At 32.1% G+C, this 12699-nt stretch overlaps 1 protein-coding gene across 13 annotated transcripts in view; it reads left to right on the forward strand.

The window, feature by feature from the left end:
• Nucleotides 1–12699, forward strand: part of LAMA2 (laminin subunit alpha 2) — a 4753606-nt gene that overhangs the window by 4488698 nt on the left and 252209 nt on the right. For all 13 annotated transcript variants that reach the window (XM_044064325.1, XM_044064371.1, XM_044064344.1 and 10 more), the window contains one exon: nucleotides 11569–11758. In XM_044064325.1, coding sequence (XP_043920260.1) covers nucleotides 11569–11758 — 190 coding nt within the window. The remainder of the gene's footprint in view (nucleotides 1–11568; nucleotides 11759–12699) is intronic.

Consider the following 12699-nt stretch of genomic DNA (forward strand, 5'->3'; position numbering starts at 1 on the left):
TATATATACATACATACATATATACAGAGAGAGAGAGAGCTGGAGAGAGAGAGAGAGTAACAGATTTACATTACTAACTAAAAACAAACACACAGCAGAGAAACAGCCACACCCCTAAAACATCTTATCCAATGTAAACACTCCCAAACCTAAATCTACACTTAGTTAAAAGAAAAAAGAAAGAGAATGTCAAACATAAATATTATAAAGTAAAGCATTGACCACATTTCCTGTTCACTTCAATGTATAAATCAGTGTCAGTGGTGCAACAGGTAGCCCACTTGCATTTGATGCAGGAGGCTCACCACATAGACTGATTGCTAACAATGTAATGCTGCATGGGGGGGGGGGGCACTTCTTGATTGTGCTGAACTTTGGATGAGATAACAAACTGAGGCCCTATCTGTTTGAGTTGGTGGTAGCTCAGGTGGATGTAAAAGATCCCATGCCATCTATCAAAAACAAAGTAGAGGTCCTTTATTTATATACAAAAAAGAACTCTTATTTACAAAATATTTACACATTTACAAATATTTACAAACATACAGATATATTGATATACAAATACATTTACAAGTATTCATACTTTTCCTTGCAATCTTACTAAACTTTCATCCATATTAGACCCGCACTCCTTTTTTTCCATAACTACCACTAGAGTTTACTCAGTATTGTTGCTAAAATCCATTTACCATTAAACATAATTTTGTTTATTCTTTCATTCCATATAACCCATATGACATAAAATAACTTTTTATCTATTTCTTCAACATATTCTTTTCTGCTGTTTTTATAATATCCATATTTAATCATAATTATGTTTATTTTATCCATTTCTTTTATATCTTTGAAAAAGTCTTCTTTGCATATTTTCACCCATAGCCCTTTTTGCTCTTTTACATTTCAAAAACACATGGTCAGTAGTTTCTTCTTCTTCTTGACAATGTAAGCATATTCTGTCACTTTTCTTTTCATATGGCATATTTCGTTTTACTGGTAATTTATCCATTACCAGTCTCCGCCCAAAATTCTAAACATTCTACTTTTTTTGAATTATGATTAGTTAAATTTAATGACAATTATATCACATAAATTTTATATAGAAATTACATTGGCACATAATAAAATAATCAAAGTAGTATTAACATCAAAACAATCAACATAACAACTAGGTACAAGGTACCTATGAGTCAAAAATTGTAACAAATCACGTTTAACTACTATTTTTGTTATAGATGGTTAAGTGTCCATTTGTTTAATAATCTTTTAAGTTTCATCCATGAATTTAACGAAGATGTTATTCTAGTGGTTTTTCCTTAATTGTTAATATCTCCATCTGACATGTTTTGGTTGTAATATTGTAGAATTCCTTCATAGTTGGAGTGGTTGTGGTTTTCTAATTTTTTGTTATCACTTTTCTTGTGATTCTAAGAAGAGTCCAAAGAAGAGATTAGTCAACTCTTTTAACACGCTTGTGTACTGGTACATTGACCAAAATTAATGATTTATTTAGATTGAAATTAACGGTGAATAGAGCCTGAAAAAAATAACACTGACATCATTCCAAAAAGGTGTAGTTATATCACACACATAAACCATATGTTGCCAATTAGCCACAGTATCTAATTTGCATATCCAACAATCATTTTTTTTTTTTTATAAACCAACTGTATTTTATGTGGTGCAATGAATGCTTTATGTAAAAATTTCCAGGAGAATAGTTTTCATCTCAAAGATGTTGAAGTTAGTGAAGCAGAAGAAAGTATAATTTTTTTCTCACATCACTTGGGTGATAATTATTGATAGTTACAAATTGTTCCCAGTACTTATCATTACTTTCTGATTACAGTATTTGCTTCTTATTTTTATAGCTTTAATTTTCTCTTCTGTTAGATTTTCCCATAGTTTTACATAGTAATGTTTTAGCACTACATTCTTATACTATGCTTTTCTTTCTTTTAGTATATCAGGTTTTTATTTTCCACAAAAAATATTTTTCCTTGGTAAATTTTTATTTCCTCATTTATGTATTATTTTTCTCTTTTACCATACCCTCACATTTATCATACTTATATTTATATAATTTTACTACTAATCACTCATCTTTTTCATTTCTCAATTTTAACAAATTTAATGAAACAGCATTATGCCACTAGGTTAATAAATGCTAAACCTCCTTCTTCTTTATTTACATACAAAGCTCCTCTTTTTACTGAATTGTTCTAGTACCCCCATACAAATGAAAAAATATATTTGCAATAATTCCTTTTCAAATACGGTTGACAGTATAAATACACTTGTTAAGTATGCTATTTTCCCATCAGTACTGGAGTTATCGAATAAACCTTTTTTTTCTGAATGATAATTTATATGTTCTCCAGAAAATACAGGTTTGTTTTATTTCTTCTATTGTTTTTCCCATTGAATTCTACTTACATCTTTATTCCCAAATTTTATAACTAACACAGAAATGTCATTCATTGTAAAATATATACCACCTTATTATTATTATCATATATACCATATTATATCACCTAAACCTATATTTTTATCTTCATTTAAAGTCATCCTTATCTCCTCTAGACATTCATTTCTGCAAAGTATTACTTCTTGTATCCAAATTTTGTTTTTGCAATTATTATGATGTCACCTGCATATGTTAACAGGACTGGAATTCTTCACGCTTCTGGTGTTATATACCTCAGCTCCTTCATTCTGCAAATTATTTCTCATATTATCACATTCATAACTAATGCAATGAGTTTACAACTCATTGGGCACACCAATTTTACAGCACTCTTCAAATACTACTTTTGGCTTAACCATCCATTTTCAATTGTTTTTACTTAATTATCACTATAACCTGACATACATAGTTTACTAACTTTCTCATTTATATTGTATTCTTTCATTACTACCCATAAACATTTTACATCCAATTGTATCAAATGCATTAATAAGTTGTCCTATTGTGATTTTCACTTCTTTTCTGTTCATAATATCATCCACAATTTCTCTGTCATTAATCATTCTTGATAACCCTTCCCCTTTATATTATATATACTATCTTCCATAATATTTTCCATTTTAGTTTCAAATCTCTTTTTGCATACTTTTTATAAATATTTTAATCATTATTATTCAATATTGCAGTTCTCAATTTTTTAATTCTCTTCTGTCTTCCTTCTTGCATATGAATGCAAGTATTCTACTACTACACAATTACTTATACATAAAACCTTCATTTAACCATTCATTCAAAATTTTTTAAAAATATTTTTTGCCAACCTCTGATTTTTTTTTAATTTCATACCCTATTTTGCTTGGTGCTGCAGCCAAATCCATATTTACTTGTCCTAATACTTTATCTAGCCCATATAAAGAAATATCCTTTTCCAACTCCTTATACTGTTTTTCTGTAACTTTCTTTCCCTTTTCATGTATTTTTACTACATTCTTTTTTTTTCTTTAAACATTTCTTGTACATATTGTACTACACTATCAATAATCTTTTTCTGAGTTATCTCTGTTTCTCCTTTTTATTTCACTCATTATGCTACAATATCCCTTTACTAATCTGCTTAAGTAACCCAATACATCAATTTTTCCACGTAAAATATATTTGCTTATATAAAAGGTCTTGTACCTTTTCTTGATTTCTGTCATATAATTATTTTTCTTTGTCAAAGTAATTTTTATCATTGTGTTCTAAATCTTCCATTGCATAATTATATTTTTTATAGTTTACTTTCTCTACTTTTCTCACATCATATTGCCACTGTAAAACTTTTTTTTATATTTTTCCTTAAATTCCATCCACCATTCAGAAAAAAATTTATAAAATGTTCTTATAGTAATATAATCTTTCCATAACTAATTTCTTTCTTCATGCCATTCTTTCTCGTTATCCTTTTTATTCCTTTGCCTATTTTTATATATTCCTTGTTTTCCTTTATCTTTAGCTGTATTGCAAGATGATCAGAAATCTTGTTTCAACTACCCCCTTCTCCTATAACTAAACCTTCTGATATTATAAAATCATCTATTTCAGTTATATACTCCTTTGTAAGTCCATGAATTTTGTCCCAAGGTTTTACCTTACCACATCTTATGATTTATAATATGTTTCTTATATTATTTCCTTTCTTTTCATGCTTGCCTCTTAAATCACAATTAAAGAGTCTTGTTATTATAATATTCATATTTATCACTACATAATCTAAAATCTGATATAATAAGTTTTTCCTTTTTTAAAATTAAAGCATATAATGTTATAGTTCTATATACTTGGTCTTTCCATTTTAACAAGAACATCTCTCATTTCCCAAATTCCAGATTATCTTTCATCCCCATAGTTTCTCTGTTTGTAATCTTTCTTCATTTGTTAAAAATAATGTGCCTTCTAATATAATTATATCTATATCACATGTATTGCACCACTCCAAAATCCCTAATCTTCTTGCTGTATTCTTAATATTGTTCACATATACAGAAATCACTCTTAACTTTTCATTTCCCTTTTCCTTAGATTCATGGATTTCTAAGTTCAAAGCTAATTGTTAGGCTAGCTGCCTCTATGAGCCATTCTAAGCCTAGCCAATTTTCCTTACAAAGGTGAGACTCACACAATATACCCTGTATCTGCAATTACCATAACCACTATACCAACCTCCAACCATTAGCTCTCTATATTTTTTCATCCATTTCTTTTCTTTTTTCTTTTGTACTTATCCCTTTACATTTTCTTTTTCTGTCGTTTACCCTTTTACCAAAATAATTAATTTTTATTTATTTGCCTACCTCCCAGTTTATGTCTTTTTCATCATTTATTTGCCTTCTTTTATATTCTGTTTCTTTTTCCTTACTCTTATTTTCATTTTACAATACATCCATAAATATTCAATTTCATTACATTTATAACATTTCAATTCACATTTTTGCATTATGTCCCATTTCCCCACAAATATAACACCTTCTTTTATCACAGTTGCTTATCAAATGCCCTCCTTTTCCAAACATACAAAAAAAACATTTTCTGGGTTGTCCCCAGTATTGTACAATAACCCTATTCCCCTTCACATTTATTATGCTTGGCATATGCATATTTTTTTTCTCTTTTTATTTTTAACACAATATTACAATCCCATCCACCAATCCATAAACCCCTTTTATCACAAACTTTTGCTATGTCCAGTACTTCTTTATATAAAGTTTTCAAATGTCCTTTCAAAGTCTGTCTTTCCACCTCTGTTCAAAAATTGTACATGTATTTTCTTTTTGTTTCCCTGTTAAATGCTTTTATCATGATAAATATTCCATGGGTTACATTCTTTCTTTTTGTTTAATATTCTCCAAGAAAAATTTCCATTGAAAAAACAGTCTCAAATATAATGTCATGAAATATCTCTTAGTAAGAATAAATGCTCTTACATCACATGCTTTCATACCCAAAGGAGCTATTAAATTGTCCCACACTTCATACCTGTCCATTTCTTTGTCTTCTTTACTTCATATCCTTACCACATGCTTCCATTTTTCATTTTCTTCTGAATTTTTCATTTCTGCTACTCCCCTTTTGCCTTCTTTAACTTTCACTGCATATGTTTTCTTTTCCAGCTCACCAGTATTTTTCAGGATCATCTCTGCATCCACCTTTGGTATTCTCTCCATAATGTCCCCCCAGGAAATATCTTCTTCATTTTCTGGCTCACACTGCATCACCATTTCTTTTAAGTAAACCATCCACAATCCTCCTGACTGGTGGGTTGTAATTATACATCCATCATTTGTCAAGTCATTTCCATCAAACAGATTTCTTTGAAACATCTCCACAGAATCCTGTATGCATTCTCTGACCTTGTTATTGACTTTCTCATACATTCCGCTCATCAATCCTTAATCTCCTTCTCTCTCCATCTGCCCTCCTGTTTCTCTGGGTCACCTCTTCACCTGGAGTGGAAGCAGGAAGTGTTCATACAAAATGAGTCCCACTTGCAGCAATGATGAGTAGGCTAAGTTCACTAATGCCCTGGCCAAATTTCCTCTAGTAGTGTAAATGCCACCTCTGTTCTCCCCTGAAAAGTGACTACTTGTCTAGTGGGAATAGCCCAGTTAACAAAGGATAAATAAATAATTAAAATACTTCACACATTGCAGTAATAAACATGCTCATGCCCCCCTGGTCACAATTATAATGTCAGAAAATGGCATTAATGTGGAAATGTGAAGGAGACAGGATTCTGTCTAAAGTAACTAAAATAAAGTAAGTAAAATGTACAATTAAGCTGTAAAAGTAACACATTACATTGTGATTGTCACTGTTCTACTAAAGTATATTAAAAATTAACTAGCATTACGTAAAAAAAAAAAAAAAAAGAAAAACAGTCAAGTACCTTAGTATAACCTTACCAGTGACAGAATCATTTCATAAAAAAATACATCCAAACTTCCTTAAGCTTTATTCAGTAGATGTGTAGTTACTTTCCCCCCACTCACTGAAGCTCCCTTGGTGAGGTGGTCACTTGTCAATGTCAGAAGCTCAGCAAGTCCAGTGTCAGGCATCTTAACTGGCACCACGAGGACATCTCTCTATGGGACTACTGCTGATACTAAAAACAATATTTTACACAGGTGTCATGCAGGACTGTCCCCAGGATAATAAAGTTAATTACATATTGAAATCTCAGTGAATCATTACCTATGCTTATTACAGGTTATTGGGAATAGGTGAGCAACATATCATTGGCTATAATTTATAAAATGTTCTTATATTAATATAATCTTTCCATAACTAATTTCTTTCTTCATGCCATTCTTTCTCGTTATCCTTTTTATTCCTTTGCCTATTTTTATATATTCCTTGTTTTCCTTTATCTTTAGCTGTATTGCAAGATGATCAGAAATCTTGTTTCAACTACCCCCTTCTCCTATAACTAAACCTTCTGATATTATAAAATAATCTATTTCAGTTATATACTCCTTTGTAAGTCCATGAATTTTGTCCCAAGGTTTTACCTTACCACATCTTATGATTTATGTTTCTTATATTATTTCCTTTCTTTTCATGCTTGCCTCTTAAATCACAATTAAAGAGTCTTGTTATTATAATATTCATATTTATCACTACATACTCTAAAATCTGATATAATAAGTTTTTCCTTTTTTACAATTAAAGCATATAATGTTATAGTTCTATATACTTGGTCTTTCCATTTTAACAAGAACTTCTCTCATTTCCCAAATTCCAGATTATCTTTCATCCCCATAGTTTCTCTGTTTGAAATCTTTCTTCATTTGTTAAAAATAATGTGCCTTCTAATATAATTATATTTATATCACATGTATTGCACCACTCCAAAATCCCTAATCTTCTTGCTGTATTCTTAATACTGTTCACATATACAGAAATCACTCTTAACTTTTCATTTCCCTTTTCCTTAGATTCATGGATTTCTAAGTTCATAGCTAATTATTAGGCTAGCTGCCTCTATGAGCCATTCTAAGCCTAGCCAATTTCCCTTACAAAGGTGAGACTCACACAATATACCCTGTATCTGTGAGTCAAATACCATAACCACTATACCAACCCCCAACCATTAGCTCTCTATATTTTTTCATCCATTTCCTTTCTTTTTTCTTTTGTACTTATCCCTTTAAATTTTCTTTTTCTGTCTTTTACCCTTTTACCAAGATAATTCATTTTTATTTATTTTCCTACCTCCCAGTTTATGTCTTCTTCATCATTTATTTGCCTTCTTTTATATTCTGTTTCTTTTTCCTTACTCTTATTTTCATTTTACAATACATCCATAAATATTCAATTTCATTACATTTATAACATTTCAATTCACATTTTTGCATCATGTCCCATTTCCCCACAAATATAACATTTTCTTTTATCACAGTTGCTTATCAAATGCCCTCCTTTTCCAAACATACAAAAAAACATTTTCTGGGTTGTCCCCAGTATTGTACAATAACCCTGTCCCCCTTCACATTTATTACGCTTGGCATATGCATATTTTTTTCTCTTTTTATTTTTAACACAATATTACAATCCCATCCACCAATCCATAAACCCCTTTTATCACAAACTTTTGCTATGTCCAGTACTTCTTTAAATAAAGTTTTCAAATGTCCTTTCAAAGTCTCTCTTTCCACCTCTGTTCAAAAATTGTACATGTATTTTCTTTTTTGTTTCCCTGTTAAATGCTTTTATCATGATAAATATTCCATGGGTTACATTCTTTCTTTTTGTTTCATATTCTCCAAGAAAATTTTCCATTGAAAAAACAGTCTCAAATATAATGTCATGAAATATCTCTTAGTAAGAATAAATGCTCTTACATCACATGCTTTCATACCCAAAGGAGCTATTAAATTGTCCCACACTTCATACCTGTCCATTTCTTTGTCTTCTTTACTTCATATCCTTACCACATGCTTCCATTTTTCATTTTCTTCTGAATTTTTCATTTCTGCTACTCCCCTTTTGCCTTCTTTAACTTTCACTGCATATGTTTTCTTTTCCAGCTCACCAGTATTTTTCAGGATCATCTCTGCATCCACCTTTGGTATTTTCTCCATAATGTCCCCCCAGGAAATATCTTCTTCATTTTCTGGCTCACTGTGCATCACCATTTCTTTTAAGTAAACCATCCACAATCCTCCTGACTGGTGGGTTGTAATTATACATCCATCATTTGTCAAGTCATTTCCATCAAACAGATTTCTTTGAAACATCTCCACAGAATCCTGTATGCATTCTCTGACCTTGTTATTGGCTTTCTCATACATTCCGCTCATCAATCCTTAATCTCCTTCTCTCTCCATCTGCCCTCCTGTTTCTCTGGGTCACCATTTCACCTGGAATGGAAGCAGGAAGTGTTCATACAAAATGAGTCCCACTTGCAGCAATGATGAGTAGGCTAAGTTCACTAATGCCCTGGCCAAATTTCCTCTAGTAGTGTAAATGCCAACTCTGTTCTCCCCTGAAAAGTGGCTACTTGTCTATTGGGAATATCCCAGTTAACAAAGGATAAATAAATAATTAAAATACTTCACACATTGCAGTAATAAACATGCTCATGGCCCCCTGGTCACAATTATAATGTCAGAAAATGGCATTAATGTGGAAATGTGAAGGAGACAGGATTCTGTCTAAAGTAACTAAAATAAAGTAAGTAAAATGTACAATTAAGCTGTAAAAGTAACACATTACATTGTGATTGTCACTGTTCTACTAAAGTACATTAAAAATTAACTAGCATTATGTAAAAAAAAAAAAGAAAAACAGTCAAGTACCCTAGTATAACCTTACCAGTGACACAATCATTTCATAAAAAAATACATCCAAACTTCCTTAAGCTTTATTCAGTAGATGTGTAGTTACTTTTCCCCCACTCACTGAAGCTCCCTTGGTGAGGTGGTCACTTGTCAATGTCAGAAGCTCAGCAAGTCCAGTGTCAGGCATCTTAACTGGCACCACTAGGACATCTCTCTATGGGACTACTGCTGATACTAAAAACAATATTTTACACAGGTGTCATGCAGGACTGTCCCCAGGATAATAAAGTTAATTACATATTGAAATCTCAGTGAATCATTACCTATGCTTATTACAGGTTATTGGGAAAAGGTGAGCAACATATCATTGGCTATTTACATATTCAAGCTTGAGGTAAACTACAACTCAGCTAGGATTGATGAATAATTTAAGAGTCTCCAACAAAACCTGCTTTTTCTCACTAAACTGAATGACAAAATGAAACTAAGCTGCAAGGACCAAGTGAAATAATTCACCTGGAGACAGATTATGAAATTTACAAAAAAGTGGCATATTATTGGGTAAATTATTTAACCTGTTCAAATAGACTACTTACAGCTTCATGTAGTTTTCAGATATTTAACCATTTTAGAGTTGTGTGAATAGTAATAATTTGTCAAGTAAAGGGAAAGGCGTTTTTGTACCCTAATAGGTTAGTATCCACTAGAAAATGAAGATCGGTGTGGGAGGATTATGTGTGTGCTAATATTAATCATCTTAGTTAGTCATGATTTTGAGTGGATTTTGTCTCCATTTATCTCTTCGTGTCTCAGAAACATTAATGTACAGTAATACTTGTTATTTTAAGTGTTAGAAACTTAGACTCAGGCATGATGAATGAGATTTATATGATTGTAGTACTAAATATGATTTTGATTCCTTTGCTTTTTGGGACAGAGCTATTGCATGTCTACTGTGTTAGGGTAGTGATTCAAAAGTAATTAAACGTAAATGTTTCTAAGTATACAATACAATAACAGCACTTCTTTAAATAATGTATATTGACCCATTGGATGAGATTGTATGAGACAGACTGAAGTAGAGGCACAGGAGAAAGTTTAGTTGAGGATGTGCACAGATATGATTTAAAAGCTAATATTTAGATGCAGTTAGTGAGTATGTCGGCAGAGCCTGTTTCGACTAGCAGTCCTATGCCGAAGGGCTGTGGGTGTGAAAGAAAAGAATGTCTGATTATTGGCTCACCTGTGGCAAATGAGATCAAGCTATGCGAAGGATTTGATTCGTACTGAATCTGTGGATTTTTGCAAATTTGTGACATCAGAAGGTCAAAGTCATGCTTCTGAGTTCTGAGTATGGGCTAAAGCATGAATGGATAAATTTCCTGCAACTAGGCCATGCCTTATTGCATGCTGTGGCCAATGAAGAAACATTCCAGTATGCAAGAGGATAGAACTACCATTTAAAGTTAACACTACATCTTTATGCAGCTGTGGTGGCTCGCTGGTCCTCTTGTCTCCCATGACACTTACCTTGCCAGTTATGAATATTGGCAATCATAAATGAATGCCATTTCTGTATTTGCAGTCATGGCTGAAGTGCTGAAATGCCTTGATGTGGTATTGTAACCATTGTAGTTTGCAGTTTATTATTTTCTAATGATAACATATGCTACCCCACAGAGGCAAATATATAGATCTTTCATCATTAGAAAGTAATCCTCTAATAGTACTTTCAATGCTTCAATGTTGAAGTATGGCTAAAGGTCTTAGATGTGATCATCAGAAGCCAATATCCAACTAACAATATAGTGTAAAAAACCTTATTACCAAACTAATTATCTAACCTATTTTTGAAAATCCCAGGGCTGTCAAAGGTTTTATAGATGATGGCACTTTATTTCAACTCCTGTCTTCATGAACATTGAATGACTCATACCTATGAAACTTATTAATCCTGTCATAATATACAAGCAAGTTGTTATTCCTTGTGGGCATGAGAACTGAAAAAAACATCCAAGCTTATATTAGATGTTTGGTTTTGTAAGTATTTATATACCCATATGAATTCAGCCCTGATGAGTCTGTAGTAAATTGAATAAAGTTTAGCTTCCTCAAATGATTTTTATATTTCAGGTTCTTGAGGAACCAAATGTATTTAGTAAAATAGTCTTGAATGTCCTCAAGTGTTATGTCACTCTAATCCTGTATACTAATTCTGTTTGTGCTGTGTAATTAAAGTGACTTTACATCTGTTTTTGAATATGTATTATTTTCTCTTCTCAGCACTGACATTCAGTATGAAGTCAGAACTGAGGCTGATTCAGGACTGATGTTCTACGTGGCAAGAATCAATCATGCAGATTTCATAACTGTACAGCTGAAAGATGGAATGCCATATATGGCTTATGACTTAGGACATGGCAACACAAGTACTCATATTCCAAAGAAAATTAATGATGGACAATGGCATAAGGTGAGACAGCATGACTATTTAATTCTTTTTTTTGAAATAACATTTTGCATGACTGGCACATTCTTCATATATTTGGTTAATTGATAAGTCTTTGGCTTTGCATTGAAGGTATTCTGTTGTGACAAAGGCAGAAAGAATAATGACAGCACTGTTGAAGATGGAGACAGAACCACAGTCTGTTTCAACAAATAAGGACTGCTAGACACTTATGATCTCACTGCATCTATTAATTCTGTCATTCGACACTTTCCATTTTATGCATTCATATAGGTACTGTTACAGTCACATGGTTTCAAAATAATGAAACCACTTATTTTATTCTTGGGTTTAGACATTTTCATACGTTAAGCCCTACTAGCAGTTGTGCAAGAGTATCAGTGTTTGTAAAGGATATCATCACCTTACAACAGATTCCATGGAACACCAAATTTGGATCCTTATGTGTCGAAATCACCCTAAACCAAATTAATTGCTACTTCATAGATAACTATAGAATGCCATCTGTATCTTCTTCTGAGCATAATAGCTATCTTATCACCTTAGCCGAAATCCCCCCCAAAAAATGATACCTTTTTACTGGAGACTTCTCCATCAGTAAACTGGTTGACCTACTGTGCCAGTGGTTGGCATGTCCAACACTACCTTGACATTATAAATACTAACTCCCTTATAGAATTAGTTAAGCATCCTACTAGAACACTGAATACCCTTGTTCTTGTTATTCCTGTTGTTGCTTAGTTGTTCACTCAACTGTGAATCTTCATGAACTCGTAGACTTTAGCACGCTAGGCCTATCTGCCAAAAGCAGTTTCAGTTCTTGCACATGTATATTCATTACTTCATTATTGCTGTCTATCCATCTTAGCATTTGTCTTACTTTCTTCTTCTTCTTCTTCTTCTTCTTCTGCTTTTTATCTTTCCCAGCATCACTGTTTTCTTTA

This window comes from Protopterus annectens, chromosome 1.part0 (genome assembly GCF_019279795.1).
Source record: "Protopterus annectens isolate FY-2018-M chromosome 1.part0, PAN1.0, whole genome shotgun sequence".
Taxonomy (NCBI): Eukaryota; Metazoa; Chordata; order Ceratodontiformes; family Protopteridae; genus Protopterus; species Protopterus annectens.